The sequence below is a fragment of the Dipodomys merriami genome, unplaced genomic scaffold (assembly GCF_024711535.1).
Source record: "Dipodomys merriami isolate MVZ:Mamm:240054 unplaced genomic scaffold, mDipMer1.0.p SCAF_9, whole genome shotgun sequence".
In the NCBI taxonomy this organism is placed as follows: Eukaryota; Metazoa; Chordata; class Mammalia; order Rodentia; family Heteromyidae; genus Dipodomys; species Dipodomys merriami.
This window is the reverse complement of record NW_027206512.1, coordinates 43,719,426-43,740,174: the sequence shown is the minus strand read 5'-3', so window position 1 is coordinate 43,740,174 and position 20,749 is coordinate 43,719,426. Positions and strand designations below refer to the sequence as shown.

General features: G+C 40.5%; 1 protein-coding gene across 1 annotated transcript in view; it reads left to right on the top strand.

The window, feature by feature from the left end:
* The first annotated feature begins 9,705 nt into the window (after window positions 1-9,705).
* Wdr19 (WD repeat domain 19) overlaps window positions 9,706-20,749 on the top strand; it is a 58,402-nt gene continuing 47,358 nt past the window's right edge. Inside the window, exons 1-5 of the mRNA XM_070012460.1 lie at window positions 9,706-9,784; window positions 13,237-13,322; window positions 13,645-13,710; window positions 16,153-16,278; window positions 18,384-18,499. Coding sequence (XP_069868561.1) covers window positions 9,779-9,784; window positions 13,237-13,322; window positions 13,645-13,710; window positions 16,153-16,278; window positions 18,384-18,499 — 400 coding nt within the window. The 5' untranslated portion in view covers window positions 9,706-9,778. The remainder of the gene's footprint in view (window positions 9,785-13,236; window positions 13,323-13,644; window positions 13,711-16,152; window positions 16,279-18,383; window positions 18,500-20,749) is intronic.

Below are 20,749 nucleotides of genomic sequence, written 5' to 3'. Positions count from 1 at the left end.
ACTATTCCACATGATCCTACAATGGCCAACACGTGGTTTTGTATTTGTTCAAAACTACAGAATGGACCACCACCGAAATCTAGCCCTAATGAAATCTACAGACTTTGGGTGATAATAATGTGCCAACATAAGTGCGTCCATCAGAACAAAATACCACTCTAGAGGGAAGTATGAGGAAGGGGGTATTACTGAAACTCTGGGGCCTTGAGGGAGTTCTGAATGGTAGAACACTCGCCTAGCATGCATAAGGCCCCAGATTGGATCCTCAGCACTGCAAAGAAGAAAACAAAGGAGGAGAAGAAGGAGGAGGACTTCAGTACCTTCTGCTCCATTTTCCTGTGAACTTAAAGCTGCTCTAAAAAATAAAATCTATTTTTTCAAAGTCTTGTGCCACACAAAAGGATGCATGAGAACGCAGCATTGCTTCTATGAAATGTGTCCCAAAGGTGCATAATCTGAATCTGATTGAGAGAAAATAACAAATTAATGCTAAGGGTAGGTTTAGAGGGTGTTAAGGCATGTGAATACAGGAAGGCCTGATTCATTCTACTAGACTGACGATGGAAAAACTTACAACACAGCACTTGATCCTGTAATGAATCCTCCTTGGGGTAGAACCCAGAGCCTCTCCCATGTTTGACTCTACTTCTGAGCTGCATTTCTAGCTTGCTGAACAAATGTCTTGCCTCCTCAAATGCATAAGAAGTATTAGTGGACCTGAAATGACCTATATAGACTTGATGGCTAACTGTACATCCAATCTTAGAGTTACTTGTGGCAGCTTCTGCACACATTACCCATCCAATCCTTCATCCTAAGGATATGCGACAGGGTTAATGAAAATGATGCATATTTATGAGATTGCAGAGCAGGTACACAGGGCTCTCCTCTCTCTCTCTCTTCCCTTTGGGACATTCTAAGACACAAATTGATAGTGTTCCCGGTGGACGAGATAAGCAAAGGTGTGTGGATGTTTAAAAAGAAGCACCAGACCTTCCAAATTACCATTTTTATGAGTTTACGATGACATGTATATTAAAATATCTTGCTAGTGGGAAGCCAAAGGGAGGGAAACAGAGTTGTTTTTTTTCAGACAGTCATGATTTCCAGGTCAGAGAAAAAGTAAAAGAGAGATGCAATAAAGGAGAGGAGATTACTCGTTGAACTTCCTGAGTTAAAATTTTTTTTAAAAATTAAGAGATCAAGAGGAGGCTAATTTAAGCTGAATATTTTATTTCCCTGGCCTGTCATCTTCTTGTCCTATTTAAGTATGTCTATATACCTGACCTATATTAACATTCTTCTACCTCATTTCTTAGTCCTAAGAGGGTGTTGAAGCTGAGAGCAGCCATAATTTGATGATTTGAAGGTCTTATACAAATGAATCAAAAAAGGCTCAGGCCTCATTTAGAATTCACTGAAGGAAACACACACACACACACACACACACACACATCTATGTTGCCCTCTAAGCCTTCCTTTGAAAATACTGTTTTTTTAAATGATTGCTTTAGCTAAACTACCTGTATTAGCTAACTTTTTCATACTGTGACAAAAACACCTGAATGTTAATACAAGCTCTTGGTTTGTGAGCCCCTATTTAAGAAAAAATAAAAATATGGGGCTGGGAAGGTGGCTCAGTGGTAGAGCGCTTGCCTTGCATGCCTGAGGCCCTGGGTTCGATTCCTCAGCACCACATAAGCAAAAAGAAAAAAGCCGGAAGTGGCACTGTGGCTCAAGTGGTAGAGCGCTAGCCTTGAGCTGAAGAGCTGAGGGGCAGTGCCCAGGCCCAGAGTTCAGGCCCCACGACCGGACCCCCCCCCAAAAAAAAAAGAAAAAAGAAAAATAGATGCCAGTGGCTCACACCTATAAATCCTAGCTACTCAGGAAGCTGAGGTCTGAGAATTGAGATTTGGAATCAGCCTGGGCAAATAAATCCAAGAGACTCTTATCTCCAATTGACCAGCAAAAGGCAGGAAGTGGAGATAGATGCAGCTCAGGTGGGTAGAGAACCAACCATGAGCAAAAAACACAAGCAAGAGCATGAGGCCCTGAGTTTAGGTCCCAGTACTGAAACCCAAAAAGAAAATAAAAAGCCTGCTTCCACCACACAATGGCTCAGAGAAAACATTCTCATTGCAAAATGAATGAACAGGGAGGAAAGACAGAAAGGATCAGATGCAAACAAGATCAAACATTAAATCTGGCAGCTCCAGATCCAGCATCCGGGGTTGCTGATGAGCTGCAACTGGCTTGGAGGACATCATTCCATGTGTCTTGCCTTTTGCAGCCACCTACCTTCTCTCTTAGTCTGGGGCCACTCCTTGACTGTGGCTTTCCTCATAGAATGCTCCCTGTTCCTGACATCTCCAACATCCAGGGGTCTCCTTGTGGCTTCATGATTCTCCCTCTCCGGGGCTGCCTGCTGGAGTCCTCGCCCCCCTGTGGTTTCCCTGGAAATCCTACAACCCTTGCACTTTTGAATGCCTGCAAAACCAGCATCCTATGGAAGATTCCAGATCTGTCCTCACCTTTGATCATAGCTAAACTGGCCTGTGAGTGCCTAGGCAGCAAAGCACACTGAACCTCTTCCATAGGCTGCTCTGTGTGAGCAGGAAATACACACCACCACCACCTCCTCCACCATTAGCACCACCACATCCCATGCTTTCTTCCTGAGGGCAAATCAAGCCGTACATCCCTGCAGTGTGTAATGAGTAAGGTCTTGCTTGCTCCTGAAATGCTTTCAAGGTATCACTAATATAGTCCCCATGCAAAATTCTTGGCTTTTTTTTTCTGGTGGCATTTACCTTTTTAATGACCATTCTGTTCTTCTCTACAGCATTTAAGGAGCTTCTTTTCCTGGCAAGGTGCATATTTTTCAAATCATTCCTCTCTGCTGCTTACTCCCAATTCTGACCATAAACCTGGCTAAAAGCAGCGCTATCCATGTCATAGGCTAAATGCTATGTTGTCTTGAAATTTCATCTGCCAAATACATTAGATCATTACTTTTAAATTAGGCATCCTCGATGTCCCAGGATACAGACAAAATGTAGATATGTTCTTTGTCAAAAATGTAACCTAAATGTGACCTCCAGTTCCAATCAAATCCGCATTTCTCTATGAAATCTCATGAGCCTCCGTTTCACTGTCCACATTCCTATAGGACTCTGGACTTCTGAATTCCTGCCAGAATCACCCTTGAGTTCTGCTGAGGGCATTCCAGGGCTTTGGTAGCCCATATCTCCAAGCTCCAATTTAAAAAACACACGGTCAGCTTACTCACTGCAACAACTCCACTTCTCTGGTGCCAGTTTCCTGTATTCATTATTTTCGCATTTCTGTCGCTAAAATACCTGACACAAACAACTTCAAGGAGGAAGGCTCATTGTTTCCCAGGGTTCTGCCCGTGATTTCTTAGCTCCATGCACTTGGGCAGAACTTACTTAGGCAGCGGGCATGTAGAGGAGTTTGTTCACTAAGTTGCATACAGGAAGCAGAGTGAGACAGAGGAAGGGGTCAGGGACGAGATATCCCCAAAGACCCATCCCCACTGACCTACAGGCTAATTTCCAGTCCCTACTGTTTCCAAAGCCTCCTAAAATAGCACCACCAACTAGGGACCAATGACTGTAAGGGGGTCTTTTATATTTGAACCATAACAAAATTATTTGCATCTGAGCCTTCACTACTCACAACCATTTCCACTGCTTTGTTATGTAGAGTAAGTTTTAATTTCATAAATCACACCCATAGCATCTGAGTGAAAAGCCATGTTTTAAACACAATCCAGTATAAAAACCATTCATATATCATATAAAGACCATGTCAAACAATTCTGTAGTTTCCAAATACATGCATATGTGTTTTGATTTAGCTATAGAGATCTGTATAGGTCTGTATAGAGCTCTGTGTAGATCTATAGATATATGCAACTGTCCATCATTTATCATCTATACCAAAACTACTAGTAGGCTATGATTGCTTCAAAAAAAAGAAAGAAGAAAGAAAGAAAGAGAGAGAGAGAAAAAGAAAGAAAGAAAGAAAGAAAGAGAGCAAGAGAGAGCAAGAAAAGAAAGAAAGAAAGAAAGAAAGAAAGAAAGAAAGAAAGAAAGAAAGAAAGAAAGAAAGAAAGAAACAAGAGAAGAGAAGAGAAGAGAAGAGAAGAGAAGAGAAGAGAAGAGAAGAGAAGAGAAGAGAAGAGAAGAGGAGAGGAGAGGAGAGGAGAGGAGAGGAGAGAAAAGAGAAGAGGAGAAAAGAGAAGAGAAATTGTCAGTATCAGCTGTTAGGGGAGGGCTGGCATTTTGGGAGTGGAACAGATTCCCTATTTGTGTGCATTCATACAGAATTACAAATTGGTCTGTGCTGTCTTACTTTACCATGGTCTCAGATGGGCCTTTTCTAAAATTTATATATGGAATTCTCTGTATCCAACAGAACTGCCAAGGCATAGGAGAGCACCAGCCTGCTTTCTGTGCTTCTCTGGGTTAAAGGCTGCTGCTCTTCTCCATTTCAATGCTACTGTGTTATACATGATGGCAATTGCTAGGGCTATTAATGTACTAGTGAGAAAAACACTTTGGAAAGCAAGTGTGCATAATTGTAGTAACAAAATGCTTAACAAATACTATGTTTAAGGTACAATCTTTTATTGGGAATTTTACAGAATTCAACATAACAATTAAAATCTCAAAATAGTGATTTTTTCCCTTAAGATTTTTGTGAAAGTCACTTTCTTTTTCATTTTATAAATGTTTCAATTTCTATAAATTTTTCAATTTGGGAAACGTGCTGGAGATGAAACTCAGGGCTTCATGAAAGCTAAGCAGGTACCCTAATGCCAAGCTTCTTCCCAGCCCCATGGAGGTTCCCTTCTTAATATATCTATATCTATATCTATATATATATGTATGTATGTATGTATAAAGTATTTATATGCTTATACATGCATATGTATTATATATAATGCATATATAATGGAATAATGAAACATACATTAAATTCTTATCTACATTTTTTTAATGAAGAAATCTTACTATGTAGTCCAGTCTCTTCTTGAACTCTCAATCCTCCTGCTTCAGTGGAGATTACAAGCTTGTATCACTGTCTAGCTTTTTATCTACTTTTCAAATTAGATTGACCAATTGTTTACATATAGCTTTTTTCTCCTACTCCAGAACTATTTGCCACAAATAAACAGAGTTAATTCGCTTACCAGTGAGTATAGTGACATATGGGATGGAAATTTCCAGTGAGTTACCAATGCCAGACAGGAAACAGAGCTCACTCATAAGGCACGTGACATAAGCCACACACCACCCTCCAAGTGCATAACTCAAATTCTGAGCACAAGATTGCAAATCGTCACACTTCATGGCCCCTCTTGGAATTATTAACAGCCGAAACAGCAGATGTGAGACCCGCAATTGTTAATGACATTGATTTTCTTCATGTTAGAAGAAAACAAATGTGTAATGTGTGATAATGTCATCCGTTTTTTAAATTCTTTGTTGAAAGAAAACCCACTTTTTGTTTATCTTTTAATCCAATTCTTCTGAGGTCCTTCTACATAAAAATTTTATGATTTGTTTTTATTCTCCTCCTCCCCCCATGATTTGTTTTTAATAAAGCTTACAGAGGACATAAATGGCCTCAAAACTTTAAAATGGATCAACTGCATATTATGAATATTGGAAGCTTGATTGGTACTGATCTGTTTAAAATTAGAACGGGTTGCATGTGTTCTTCTGATTTCTGTTGGCACTTGTGATAGTTAAAGATGACCATAAATTCTTTGTGACCTTCCCCATCAAAAAGTGGAATGTGTTTCCTCTTGAATTTTGGCTGGATCCCATGTCAGTTCATTTCTCAGTTTTGCTTCCATGAGCTCACTCTTGAGATCCTCCACCATGTTTTAAAGACCTTGGGCCACATGGAAAAGCCACATACAAAAGGCCATTGTAAGAAAGCAACTGTCAGTGGCTCCAGATGATCTGTCAGTTTATTAGAAGCAGCAAAAGTCAGTCATCTGGGTGAACCAGCTTAGAGCCAAACTGCATACACCACAATGTGTGCCAGCACCAAACAGAGATGAAGAATTGTCCTGAGGAGCCCCGTCAAACACACTATGGTGAAAAAAATAAGATGGTTATTGATTTAGGCCATTTAAACTTCGTTGTGCAACAAGACAGTCTTTTAAAAAACCATAATATAGTTTGGACAATCAATGAAGAATAAAAATTTGTTCTTCCTAGGTTTTACACACACACACACACACACACACACACACACACACACACACACACACAGGTTCACAACTTGCTTCCTAAATGTGCTACTTTTGTTGTTGGTGGTCATGAAGCTTGAACTATGGGCCTCAGTACTGTCCCTGAGCTCTTTTTGCCAAGGCTAGTGCTCTACCACCTGAGCCACAGCACCACTTCCAGTTTTCTGGGGGTTTATTGGAGATGAGTGTCATGGACTTTCCAGCCCAGGCTGTCTTTGAACTATGATCCTCAGATCTCATCCTCCTGAGTAGCTAAGATTACAGGTGTGAGCCACCAGTGCCCAGCTTGTTATTTTAATTCTTGTGATAACACGTGCCATCTCATATCATTTTATAACAATAGATATGAATAGATACTTGCATCTCTTTGCAAAATGACTATATTCTTTCATAATTAAAAAAAAAACAACTTACCCAGGCCTAATAATGTACCTGTAGTACCTGTAGTACCTGTAGTCCCTGGTATTAGGGGCTGAAGCAGGATAATAATTTTGTGGTGGATTATATCCAGTTGTTCCAGAACCATATGCTTTACTTGCATTGTCTTGACTCAGTGTCTATCACATGATTAGATCTATTTTAATCTGTTTTGGAATATTATGTTCTATCAGCCTATTTGTCCATTCTCTCACCAGTATCACATTGTCTCAGTTCTGTAGTTTACAGTTAGTCTTGAAGTCATTTAGTGTTCTAAATTGTTCTTGTTCTCCAATATTGATGTGGCTGTTCTGCATTTTGCTTCCCCTATAAACATTCAAGTCAGTTCACAAAATATCTTCTTTGATGGAATATATAGATCAGATTGGGGGGAAACTGACATCATAAAGATTCTATCTTCTTATCCATGAACATAGACTGTCTCTCTTTTATTTAATTCTTCTATAAAATCTATCAGGATATTATAGTTTTATATATTTAGATCTTACACATGTTGTTATATGTTTCACTTTGCAGGTGCTAATATATTGGATTATGTTTGTTCAATTTGTCACTGGGAATGTGGCTCAGTGGTAGAGTGCTTGCTTAGCATGCATGAAGTCCTGGTTGGGATTCCTCAGTACCATAAAAACAGAAAATGCCGGAACTGGTATTATGGCTTAAGTGTAGACCACTAGCCTTGAGAAAACAAACAAACAAACAAACTCAGGGACAATGCCCAGGCCCTGAGTTCAAGCCCCATGACTGGCAAAAAAAATCAATTTGTTCATTTTTGGTATCTAGCAAAGTGATAGACTTTTTTGTCGTTGGTTGTGGGGCTTGACCTCAGGGTCTGGGTGCTGTCCCTGAGCCTCTTTGTGCTCAAGGCTAGGGCTCTCTCTTTTGAGCCACAGCGCCACTTCCAGTTTTTGAGAGGTTAATTGGAGATAACAATCTCATGGGGACTTTTCTGCTTGGGCTGGCTTTGAACTATGATCCTTAGATCTCAGCCTCCTGAGTAGATAGAATCATAGGTGTAGCCACTGGTGCCTGGCTAGTGATTGTATCCTGATACCTTGCTGCAATAACATTTTTTAAAAACAGGTTTTTTTTGTTCACTCTTTTAGATTTTCTACGTAGACAATCAAATCACCTGTAAAAAAAAAAACAAAAAACGATACTACCCCCTTCCTTTCTAGTCAGTATATCTTTTATTCTCGTTTCATTAGTTAGAACTCCTACTTTAGTGCTCAATAAAAAAGGTGGCAAGAGGAGACAGACTTGCCTCATTCCTTAGTAGACAAACTTCATGTTTTTCACCATTATTATATGAGCTACAGAGGTTTTTGTAGACATTCTTAGTTTAGTTGGGAATTTCCCATGTATTATTAGTAGAGAATTTTAATCATGAGTGGATGTTATGCTTTTTGAGATGCTTCTTTCTCTACTGATATAATCACATAATTTTTGTTCTTTAGCCTGTAATATAAGCTTTATCAATTATTTTTCAATTGTGAAATCAGCTGCGCATGTCTGGAATAAGTTCTACTTTGGCAATGGTGTGTGATTTTTTTATATATAATTGGATTCTATTTACCAATTAATTTGCTATTTGTTGGCTTTGGACTTATATTCACAAGAATATTGGCATGCAGTTTTCTTTGGGTTTGGTATTAGTGTACTGTTGGCTTCATAAAATGAGCTTAGAAGTACTTCCTTCAGCTTATTTTCTGGAAAAGACTACAGAGAATTGATAAAATTACTGCCTTAAATATTTCATAGAACTGACCAACAAATTCAGTATGGCCCGTTACTTTTCTCTTCTAAAGGTTAACTATTAGTTCAATTTCTTTAACGTATATTCATACAATATTCAGATTTGTGATAGCATTTTGTTTTTTCTCCCTTTTAGTCTTAGCTAGATCATCAATTTTATTGATTTATTCAGTGTAGCTGCTTTTGATCTTGCTTTTTCCAATTGATCTATTTCACTGTTTTCTTGTTGTTTTTTTTTTCTGCTTACTTTGGGTTTGTTTCTAATTTCCTAAAGTGGAGGCTTATTTTTAGGTCTTTCTTCATTCCTAACATTTACATTCAATGCTAAACATGAAATTGGTAAGCTGTATTTTCATTTTAAGTTTTAAATTTCTCCTGAGATGTCTTCTTTGAACACGTTATTTAGAAATGTGCTGTTTACAACTTCCACATATTTGGGGATTCTCCGGCTAACTCTGTTATTGATGTTTAGTTTAATTTTGTGTATGGCTTGATATTAGAAGTTAATTGAAAACCCCGGTGCAAAATCCTACTTAAAAAACCCATATACACTCATAATTATATTAAATCCTTATTTGATGATTTAGGGACGTCCGATTCCTCGACGAGGTTGGAAAAAAAAGAAAATGTCCCAGCATTTCAAACGCTCAGACGCAGCTGCCCTTTCATACCGCAAACAAGAACTACAAATACTACGAAAGAAGGTGCGACACCTAGACTGAACACTGCTCCCAAGGACACGGCCTCGCGCGCCTCACCCTCCAGGCAAGAGAAAACAACTCAGGTTTGACACTCGGCTCCCAAGGCCTCTGCGAGGACCGCGTGGGAGCCTCGGGGCCCGGAGCCAATTCCCGCCTCCGACACGCCAACAGTGCGCGCCAGTTGTGATTTCTTGCTAATTTCTCAGCGCCCTCTCACGCCACGATTGGCTTCTTAAAAGTGAAAAATTTCTCAGGCGCCTATCAGGGCTCACAGAACCCACATCTCGAGGACCAGTCTCCAGTTTCAACCAATCAGAGTTCAGGCAGGAAGTTGAGCGGCTCTACGAGAACCAGCGACGCCCAACTTCCCGGCTCTTCGCTCCGCCTCCAACACGTGACTACGTCCTTGCCTCCGCCTTTTACTGTAGGAAGCCTCCAGCGAAGCCCCGCCTTCTGGGCCCCGCCTCTCATGTAGTACTCGCTGATTGGTCGCTGCTCGCGCGGTCTCCTGGGTGACGGGAACGCTCTACCCTTCTTGGAGGAGACCAGGTGCGCCTGCGCACTTCCTACATCGCTTGGCTGCTGGAGCTTTGAGATGAAGGTAAGTAATTTATAAATGCCTGGGTAATGGTGGGGCGTGACCGCTGGCTCCCCTCCGTCCGCAGAGCGCCGAGAGAGGGGGTGCCCCGTCCCCTCCTCTGGAGTGCGTGAGGAGGAGGGGAGAGCTGGGGGCTCCCGAGGAAGGCCCCAGCGAAGTTAAAAGAACAACAGAGAAGGAAAGAAAACAGCGGAGAAGGCGGGGAGCCAGGCCTCTGCACCCTGACCGCGACCCGAGCCAGCGCCGCGGGCACCGGGACCCTGCCGGGCGGGGGCCAGCCGGCCGGAGCCCGACACCGGACTGCAGCGACGGGCCGCTGTGCTAGTGTTTCTTATGGCTGACCTCCTCGCCAGCCGTGCAGAGTCTCGGCGGGGAGGGAATAAGAATCCAGAATTGCATTGCCTGTGACTGGATCGATCCGCTTACAGATTTCCTGGCGGCGAGAGCACGTAATTCAGGGCGAAATCTGCGCGCCATCCTCGGCACTCGGGCGTTTCTAAGCCTGGTCTCGCTGTGAATCCCACCCGGGGGCCCTGGTCCCCAGCTGGACCCTCCATCCTGCGGGTGGAAAACCCATTCTAAAACTCACCCCATTGCTTCGTGGAGATTGGACTTGACAGCCCAGCAACCATAACTCGCAGTTTGTGTGATGTATTAGAAGTGAAGAGCTCTTCTCGATGAGCATTCTGCGCTTGAGGTCATTTCAGAGACTCGCTTTAAACTCTAGGGCTAAGAAGCGGGAAAACAACATTTCAACCTTGGTTTTCTAGTATTTTCTCCTCTGCATTGAACCTAGAGCATCACTAGAACAGCGTAAGACAAAAATAATATGTAAGATCACAACCAGAAGCAGGTCTGTCATGAAGATAATGAAGTTCAAGTTCAAGGATTCCTTGCTTGCATGAAAAAGTAGTTGCAAAAATCCAAGAGTAGGATGCTCGTAAACTCTTTTTTTCTTATGAACATCTCTACAAAATGTGTTTCTTGTGATTCTAGCACACTTGACTGGAGTTTGATTTCAATGTTAGTACATGAAATGATCATTGGATGGTGTCTAATTTCAATTCCTGGAAGAATTTTTTTTTATCCCCCTATCGGTCGTAGGGCTTGAACTCTGGGCCTGGGCGCTGTCCCTCAGCTCTTCAGCTCAAGGCGAGCGCTCTACCGCTTGAGCCACAGCGCCACTTCCGGTTTGCTGTTGGTTTATTGGAGATAAGAGTCTCACGGACGTTCCTACCCGGGCTGGCTTTGAACCCTGATCCTCAGATCTCAGCCTCCTGAGTAGGATTACAGGCATGAGTCACCCGCGCCCGGCTCCTGGGAAAATTTTTTATTGTCGCCCAGAAGTGTCTAAACTTCATATGCCTAGATATGTGTATCCCTGTTTAATCTGTAATTTAATACTAACATCTAATATTTTTCACTGAAGCTCACGTTTCTAGGTGTTGAAGACCCACATTGTTTCGTATACGTATAATGTGAGCCAAAGTACTTGTAAATTTTTTGAAGCCATATTAAAAATGGTTACACAGGTTACAATGGTTGCTCAGTAAATTCAAATTATGAGTTCAATGTGCAATCAATATAAAAGTAATGGTATAGTTTGCATTCTTTTTAGTCTTTGAAATCTGATATCCATAGCACATCTAGATTTGATTTGCCCATGTTTCAGGTCCTTAACAGCTACATGTGGTTTGTGACTTCTAGATTGAATAAGTAGAAAGAGAAAGCCAGGTAGCAGTGCTCACACCTATATTCCAGCTACTCAAGAAGCTGAGATTTGAGGACTGCGATTTAAAGCCAGCCTGAGCAGAAAAATCCAAGTGACCCTTATCTCCAATTAGCTAGCTAAAAGCTGGAACTGGAGGTGTGGCTCAGGTGGTAGAGTATCAGCCCATAAATGAAAAAGCTAAGAGAGATCTCAAGGTCCTGAGCTCAAGCCCCAGTACCAGTATAAATAAATAAATAAATAAATAGGAATTGCTATGTCATCTACCTGATATCAAAATTAAATACTTCATGATGAAATAAATATAACTAGTGAGTAAAGGAAGAACATTCTTTTGAGATACAGACATGAAATCTTAAAAATCACTAAATATTTTTATTAAAGTATCATATTTTAAAATAGTAATATTGTTAAATTTAATCCCCCCAAATCTGTACAGTAATTAACTAAAAATCAAGTTTAAATTGTTTTCATCTTTCTTTTGGGGGGGGGGAAGGGTCCGGTCATGGGGCCTGAACTCTGGGTCTGGGCGCTGTCCCTCAGCTCAAGGCTAGCGCTCTACCACTTGAGCCACAGCACCACTTCTGGCTTTTTTCTTTTTGCTTATGTGGTGCTAAGGAATCGAACCCAGGGCCTCAGCATGCAAGGCAAGCGCTCTACCACTGAGCCACCTTCCCAGCCCTGTTTTCATCTTTAATGTCTATAAAACACTAAATTATACAAAAAAAGTTTTTATACCAAACACCTTGTATGTTTTGCCTATGGCAACGACTAGGGGTTTCATTGGTTGGTTTTGTTTTGTTTCGTACATAAGTCTTGGAGAATAAACATTATCACAAACCTTTACCATCCACAATCCTTCCTTTTTTCATGATCATAACTTTTTTTTCTTTTTTGTCAGTTGTGGGGCTTGAACTTTGGGCCTGGGTGCTCCACCACTTGAGCCACAGCACCACTTCCAGTTTTCTGGTGGTTAACTGGAGATAGGAATCTCTCTGGGGGCTGGGAAGGTGGCTCAGTGGTAGAGCGCTTGCCTTGCATGCATGAGGCCCTGGGTTTGATTCCTCAGCACCACATAAGCAAAAAGACAAAAGGCGGAAGTGGCGCTGTGGCTCAAGTGGTAGAGCGCTAGCCTTGAGCTGAAGAGCTGAGGGACAGTGCCCAGGCCCAGAGTTCAGGCCCCATGACCAGACCAAAAAAAAAAAAAAAAAAAAAAGTCTCTCTGTTTTTCCTGCCTGGGGTGGCTTCGAACTGCACTCTGTCCTCAGATCTCAGCTTCCTGAGTAGCTAGGATTACAGGTGTGGGCCATTGGTGCTCAGCTATCATGATTTTTTTTTTTTGGTCCGGTTGTGGGGCCTGAACTCTGGGCCTGGGCACTGTCCCTCAGCTCTGCAGCTCAAGGCTAGCACTCTACCACTTGAGCCACAATGCCACTTCCAGCTTTTTTCTTTTTGCTTATGTGGTGCTGAGGAATCGAACCCAGGGCCTCATGCATGCAAGGCAAGCAGTCTACCACTGAGCCACCTTCCCAGCCCTAGCTATCATGATTTTTTGTTTGGGTTTGACCCCATGTTTGGCTTTGACCTCAGATCATCCTACTTGATACACAAGCACTGCAGCACGGGAGCCAGCCTCCTGTCTCATGATCATGTTTTGATGTCTTTTCTGACTAACCCCTGATTGTATATGTCTTCAAAATTAAAGATTGTGTTTGCTTTTTTTCAGCGCATTTTCTCACTGGTAGAAAATCTTGGCACACCAGTACAGTTTACTTGGCAAAAATTATCTGGAAACTATCTGGCAGTAACAGGGTAAGAAACCCAGTGAATTTTTTAAATTCACTATGCTCACATAATCATGCCCTTATTATCTGTACTCTATCTGTACTTATTATCTATTCAGCAGAAGTCCTGTGTGTCCCTTGTATGGTGGGAAGAGGCACTCAACCTACTGCACTAACATAGATCCTTTTATAGATCCTTTTCCCAGAGGATAGAAAACTATAGTGAAAGAATGCTGAAGTTACTTGGATAGAAGCTTAATTTAGATAGATGGATAGATAGATAGATAGATAGGTAGATAGATAGATAAAGAAATACTTCAACCCTATCTTTATATTCTAATTGCTTCTAGAGCTGATCACATTGTGAAGATCTTTGATCGTCATGGTCAAAAAAGAAGTGAAATTAACTTACCTGGGTAAGTACAGAGACAGATAAAAATTTATACGCTTAGATGCTTAAAAGATATTTTTTAAATTTTTTATTATGAAAATACCATACAGAGGAGTTACAATTACATGTGCAAAATTTTTTTAAGTAGTCTTAAAATCAAGTAGAATTTTATCACAGAAATTGCTTCATATGTTTTGCTTTCTCCATTTACAAAGAGATTGGCTTATTTATGCCAGAAATGGTTAAGGAAATATATGTATATTAACATACACAATCAGAGAGAAGCTTTATAGAAAAATTGTAAGTCTAAAATAAGCATGTTTTGATTAGCAATACAACTTGCATATACTTTAGTATTTCCTCTCTGATAAGGTGTTGCTTTCAACCTACTTTGTAAAAAACGAAGATGTTAATTTTATCCTCTTTCAGGATCCATTCGAAGAGTAATTTAGGCATTTGTAATGATTCAGTGTAGCTATCACCTACATTAGTTATTCCAACAATCCCAGCAGTTATTAAGGTATATAAAATTTCTCAACTAAGCTGTTAAAATTCCCATTTGCTTTCTGTAGTTTCTTGACTTTTCTGCAAATCACATGTTTCAAGGCTCTTGGTCTCAAGCCCTTTCCACCTCCTGCCCAGCCCACTATCTGATTCTACCATTTTGACATTTCCAAGTGTTCTCTTAATTGGTGCCTCTAATTTCTATATTCTAGGAACAAGAGGTTACCATAGTCTGTCTAAATTAAGAAAGCACTGAGTAAAAATCTTCTTTGAGTAAATTGTATAAAATTGATCGCCTAATCTCTGGCATCTATCTTGGTTATATAATTCTTTCACTATATTTATAATAGCTGAATCTGATCAAAAAACAAACACTGTTAAAGTTTGTTTTTAACTGATTTTTATCAACAATTTTGACTTTTCACTTCCATATTCTCAAAAGTTTTGAGAGTATAGAAAATTAGGATACCCAAATATATTTTAACAATTTGACAAAATAATTGAAGATATTTGTACTTTAAGTGTAAATCAAGGTATGACTTAGCCCTTATCTAAGAGCAGAATCGCAAAATGAAAAATAGCATTATAGGGAAGAAGAGGTTGGATCTTTTTCAAGACTTGATAAATTTTACATTTTAAAAAGGAATAACAGATTTTAGATAATCTTAAGCACTAAGAATAGAGCATTTCCTGTCTTATTATTATAACTTTAAGTGACCACTGTCCTTATTCCACAAAGATATAAAATGACCATAATCCTTTGACCAGCTTTGTTGACCTCACTTGCAGCTTATCTAGGCATAATTTCATTTCTTTCATTATTAGTGTTGGAACTAATGGCCTTGCATTCTCACTCAGCTTTTTCTGTTCACAACTGGAGTTCTACCACGTGAGCCTCTAGTTCCAGCTGTTTACTGGTTAACTGGAGATATTCTTCCAGGCTGGCTTCAAACCTCAGTCCTGAGAAACTAAGTTTATAGGCACAGCCACTGTCACCTACTTAAAATTTCATTTCTTATAGTACCTTTTTTCCTCTGTAAATATGAGATAATCATTGAAATCTTAATGTTAACAATTACATGTAGTGCTGGGCACTGGTGGCTCACGCCATTAATCCTAGCTACTCAGGAAGCTGAGATCTGAGGATTGAGGTTCAAAGCCAGTGTGGGCAGGAAAGTCCATTAAACTTTTATCTCCAATAAACCACCAGCAAACTGAAAGTGGCCTGTGGCTCAAGTGGTAGAGCACTCGCCTTGAGCTGAAGTGCTGAGGGACAGACCAAGCCCTATATAGCATTCAAGAAAAATCTGCTCATTTATTAGATATAAATTTTATTTAGAAGTGGAAAGTAGAGGTATGTCTCAGCAGAGTGTCAGCCTTGAGCAAAAAAGCCAAGTGAGAGTATGAAGCACCATACTGACTCTCACGCAAAAAGAACAAATTATATTTAATGTAGTACATGAAAATAGAATATTAAAAATGTGGGCTGGGAAGATGGCTCAGTGGCAGAGTGCTTGCCTTGCATGCATGAGGCCCTGGGTTCGATTCCTCAGCACCACATAAGCAAAAAAAGCCAGAAGTGGCGCTGTGGCTAAGTGGTAGAGTGCTAGTCTTGAGCTGAAGAGCTGAGGGACAGCACCCAGGCCCAGAGTTCAGGCCCCACAACTGACAAAAAAAAATTAAAAATAAAAAAAAATGTTCCACTGCCTCAAAAGCGCGCGCGCGCGCGCACACACACACACACACACACACACACACACACACACACACACACACACACACACACACACAAGAAATTAAAGTAAGCAGTGAAGAAAGGTTGAATTTCTCATTTAGTGTTAATGAGCTTTTCAAAATACAGCAAATGGTCCTGCTGTGGACAAAAGTTTTAAATAGGTATGTGAGTTTCCTTTCTGTTACTTTAAGAAAACTATATAGTAATGCCTGGCTGTCTTTTTAAAAGCAACTGTGTGTCTATGGACTGGGATAAAGATGGAGACATCCTAGCAGTAATCGCTGAGAAATCTAGTTGCATTTATCTATGGGATGCCAACACAAACAAGACCAGCCAACTAGACAGCGGCATGAGGTGAGAGTTTTTCTGGCTGTTCAACTGGTGGTCTCCACACTTTATTTTTTTTATTTATCTTATGTTTTGGGTTTAACATTAGTAATTGTATGTATTAATGGGGTACAAAGTGATACTTAACACATGCATACAGTATATACTGATAAAGTGGAAATTAGCCTTTCCCAACTGTTTTTTTTAGTTGTTTTATTTTTAAATCTTCACTTATGACTATTTGTAGGACTGATGCTGACAGTTCCTGCTATTTTGACTTTAAAGATACCTTGAGTTATTTTCTTCTAAAAGCAAAAGCTTATTTTATTAATAGCATATGTTAATTATATATAATATATTATTGTAGATACTATATATTATTTATGTATTATCCTTCTGACTTTATTCCATTAATTAGAATAAAGCTATTATAACCATGAAATAGAAATAGCTTCTGGCTGGGCACTGGTGGCTAATCCCTGTAATCCTACTCAGGTGGCTGAGAGCTGAGGATGAAGGTTCAAAGCCAGCTCAGGCATACAAATCTGAGAGAATCTTGTCTCCAATTAACCAGAAAAAAAGCATAGGGGAGATATGACTCAAGTGATAGAGCAGGAGCCTTGAGCAAAAAAAAAAAACAGTATAGGAAGGGAAAGGAAGGGAGAAGAAGAAAGGAGGGAAGGAGGAAGGGGAAAGAGGGAAGAGAAGGAAAGGGAAGGGAAGGTTAGTTGCTTTCAGGAGATTACACTAAAAATGGCAAAGATGAGACAAAATGTCTCTGGGGAAGTATAAAGAAGTGATTGGCTGTGGGGATCTTTGGGTCTGGCGGTCCAATGATACAGTGAAGTCTCATGGCCCAGCCCTTCTTTTTTCTGTACTGACTTTATTCGAAGTCACATTCTCACCAGCAGCTGTAGACTCAGCTTATTCTTCACAAAAAGGAGCCAGGCCCTTCCCTCTTCCGATGCTTGTTCAGTTCCTCAGAAGTCTCTCAGTTAAGTAGACAAAGCATGAGGAGGGTAGGATTGGGATGGACATTTCTCAAGAAGTACTGGAGGATGACATAAATTACAGATCCCCACTAAAAGAGAAAAAGATTTCACATATGGAAAAACAATACTGTTACAACTAAAACTGCCATTGAAGCCTTAGGTAAGTTACTTAGTTTTTCACTAAGCCTCATCTGTTGGAAATGAGTGGTGTCATGGGGCCACAGGTGAATAGAAATGATATCTGCTTCATGGTGTCATGGGACCACAGGTGAACAGCATGCAATGACATACACACTCTGTTCAGATGTATGCCTCCAGTTTATTTATTTACTAAAGAATAATAACAGAACCCAGAGAAAGATAGATGGCCAGGAAGAACAGAGCCAAAGATGACCTTTGCATAGAGACTCTGACTCCAGATGGCTCAGGAGAGGTAGAGTGGAGTTGCAGGAGCTATCTTCCCAGTGTAAAGTCTTTCTAAGTCTTAGAATGTTCATTTTTTTCTTCAGCCTTTACACACTTTGGGTTTACATAAACACTTTTCAGAAAGCTCTTACAGCTACTCCACCCTCTGAGCAACACCTCCAGCCCCTTGTAATTTTCAAAGCATGTTGTCTTTCTACTTGTGTTTCTCCCATGTTGTTGAGGATGACAAGCACATGCCAGAACATGCAGCCATTGTGCTTTCCCTACAGCTGGGATCATAGGGATGTGCCACGGTGCCCAGCCACTTAGTGAGACAGAATCTTGGGAACTTAAATAAAGCATGGAGTTTCACCATCTAGTAAGGTGTGTGTGTGTGTGTGTGTGTGTTTTACCACAATTTAAAACATCACTAAGTAGACAAATTAATACCATGAGTCATCCTGACATTTAAGATTTCATCATTACCGAGTTAAAGTCTATATTTATTATATATTTGTTCTTTGAGTCTAGTAGATATTAAGTCATCTTAAAGCATCTCCAAAATTTGTTTAGCACTTAATATTTGGAAGTTTAGTTGTAATTTTGTTCTTGAGTAGAGATTAAATTTATTCATGAAGTACTTTTTTTAAAAAAAGGATTATTTTGAGGTCATATTGTTACTTGTCAAATAATGTTAGTCAAATAATCGAAATCATTTATATCTCAACATCACAGGGATGAAATGTCTTTCCTTGTTTGGTCAAAAGTTGGAAGTTTCCTGGCTGTTGGAACTATGAAAGGAAATTTGCTTATTTATAATCATCAGACATCTCGAAAGATTCCTGTCCTTGGTAGGTGACAGCTGGAAACACTGCTAAATATTTGAGATGCTTTAGCTCACATTAAATTTGTGGCCTTGGATCCGCTGGTGCTGCAGCAGATCTGTCTCGGCATGAACACCATCCCTTGCCCAGCCTTACACAGCTAAATGGGAAGATCACTTCTGCTTACTGGAAATTTCCCAGTAACACATATTCATTTTGTCCCCAATGGTAGATAGATAAGAGCCTTTGGTAGCTCTTTGAATGGAGCACATGCAGATTCCTAATTTGAATCCCTCATTCTGTCCAAATAGCAGTTCGATCTAGGTTTTGGCCTATAGGTCTATAGGTTTTTGTCTCTAGGTTCATGACCAGACGGTGTTTGCTTTGATATCTTTTTTTTTTTTTTTTTTTTTTTGTCGTTCGTGGGGCTTGAACTCGGCCTGAGCACTGTCCCTCAGCTCTTCAGCTCAAGGCTAGCGCTCTACCACTTGAGCTACAGCGCCACTTCCTTGCTTTGATTTCTTGTTTGACCTGGTGTCAGGTTCTTTGGTTCCTCCAGATCTCCAGATATGGTCATTTGGCACCTGCCCTCTGAATACTCTCGAAGAGTGGGAGGGTACATGAAGATGGCCAGGAAAGATAGAAGTGTGAAACCATGATGACACCTCAGAAAATCTGAGAGTGCTGCTCCATTAAGAACAGCTCATTGGCTCAATTATTTCCAAATTCTTTAATATTTATTTCAATTTTTGGTTTAGGGCTGGGAAGGTGGCTCAGTGGTAGAGCGCTTGCCTTGCATGCATGAGACCCTGGGTTCGATTCCTCAGCACCACATAAGCAAAAAGAAAAAAGCCAGAAGTGGTGCTGTGGCTCAAGTGGTAGAGCGCTAGCCTTGAGCTGAAGAGCTGAGGGACAGCGCCCAGGCCCAGAGTTCAGGCCCCATGACCGGACCCAAAAAAAAAAAAAAAAGAAAACAAATAAGTGATTTTTGGTTTAATATTTAAATGTTATTTCTTATCATCTTTAGTTGTACAAAGAGTTTTCAGTTCAACATGTCAACTTATAGCACAGTGCAACTTTGTAAGCTTTTTTTTTTTATTACAAAGTACAGTGCATCTTGATCAGTGTCATTCCTTCCATCCTTCTTCCCAAGCCCACCCACCTCCTCAAGCTACCTAGTTGCACGCTCACATATGTACATTGGCTCTTGTGACTGTATTCATCTACGTTCTCTCTCCCAATCATCAGCCTTTATTTTCATTTTTAATGCCAAGCTAAGCAGTATTATCATTTAAGTTACAGAAGTCAACTTTTACCATACAAGTGGTCTATTTGTTTTCAGCAGACATTCTGTTTCCCATTTGCAGATATATCTAGAAAGTTGGATACTTGAAGTATAAAAAATAATTTGGCTGGGTGCTGGTGTCTCATGCCTGTAATCCTAGCTACTTAGGAGGCTAAGATCTGAGGATTGCAGTTTGAAGCCAGCCTAGACAGAAAAGACTTATCTCCAATTAACCAAAAACTGGAAATGGAGCAGTGGCTCAAAATTGTAGAGCACTAACCTTGAGCAAAAGAGGTCATGGACAACACTCAGGCCCAGAGTCCAAGTCCCACGACTGAGAAAAAAAAGAGGAAAATAAAGAAAATAATTTATCAGAGCATGATTACTTTTATATCAGTATTTGTCATATGTACATGATTTTACATCTGATCTTTATACTCAATATGAAATATTGATTCCGCTGACATTCTTGTTTAATAACTGTATAAAATAGGCCTGAGAAGAGTTGAGCTAATCACCCAACTTAGTTCCTCTAGAGAAATGTATAGCTGTCTCTCTTCTGTCGTTGTGACTTTGTTCTTACTGCATGCTTGGGCATATAAAGGCCACCTGTATTCTCAAACTGGACATTTGAGGAGCCTCCAGCGGCTCTCCATCTCCGCAGAACCCCCTCTGCTGCCCCCTGCAACCGCTGTCCCCTCCCTCATTCTCTTGCCTCCTCCACTCCAGCCACTGTGCTGTGAGCTGAGCCTCCCTCAGGCCCCACCCACTCCTGCATCCCAATCGACTCTTTACATCATTTCTTGAATGCTTGCTTTCTGCAGGGGTGCTGTCAGGTATACAAAATGAATGTGGTCTCTTCTCTCAATTGCAGCTAACACTAGCTCCAACTTTTACATCTTTTACATCTTTTACATCTTTTACATCTTTAAAGCACTTCCTGGCTGCCTGGTTTCATTGCAAGTGCTGTCATTCATTCATTCCTCAGCCCT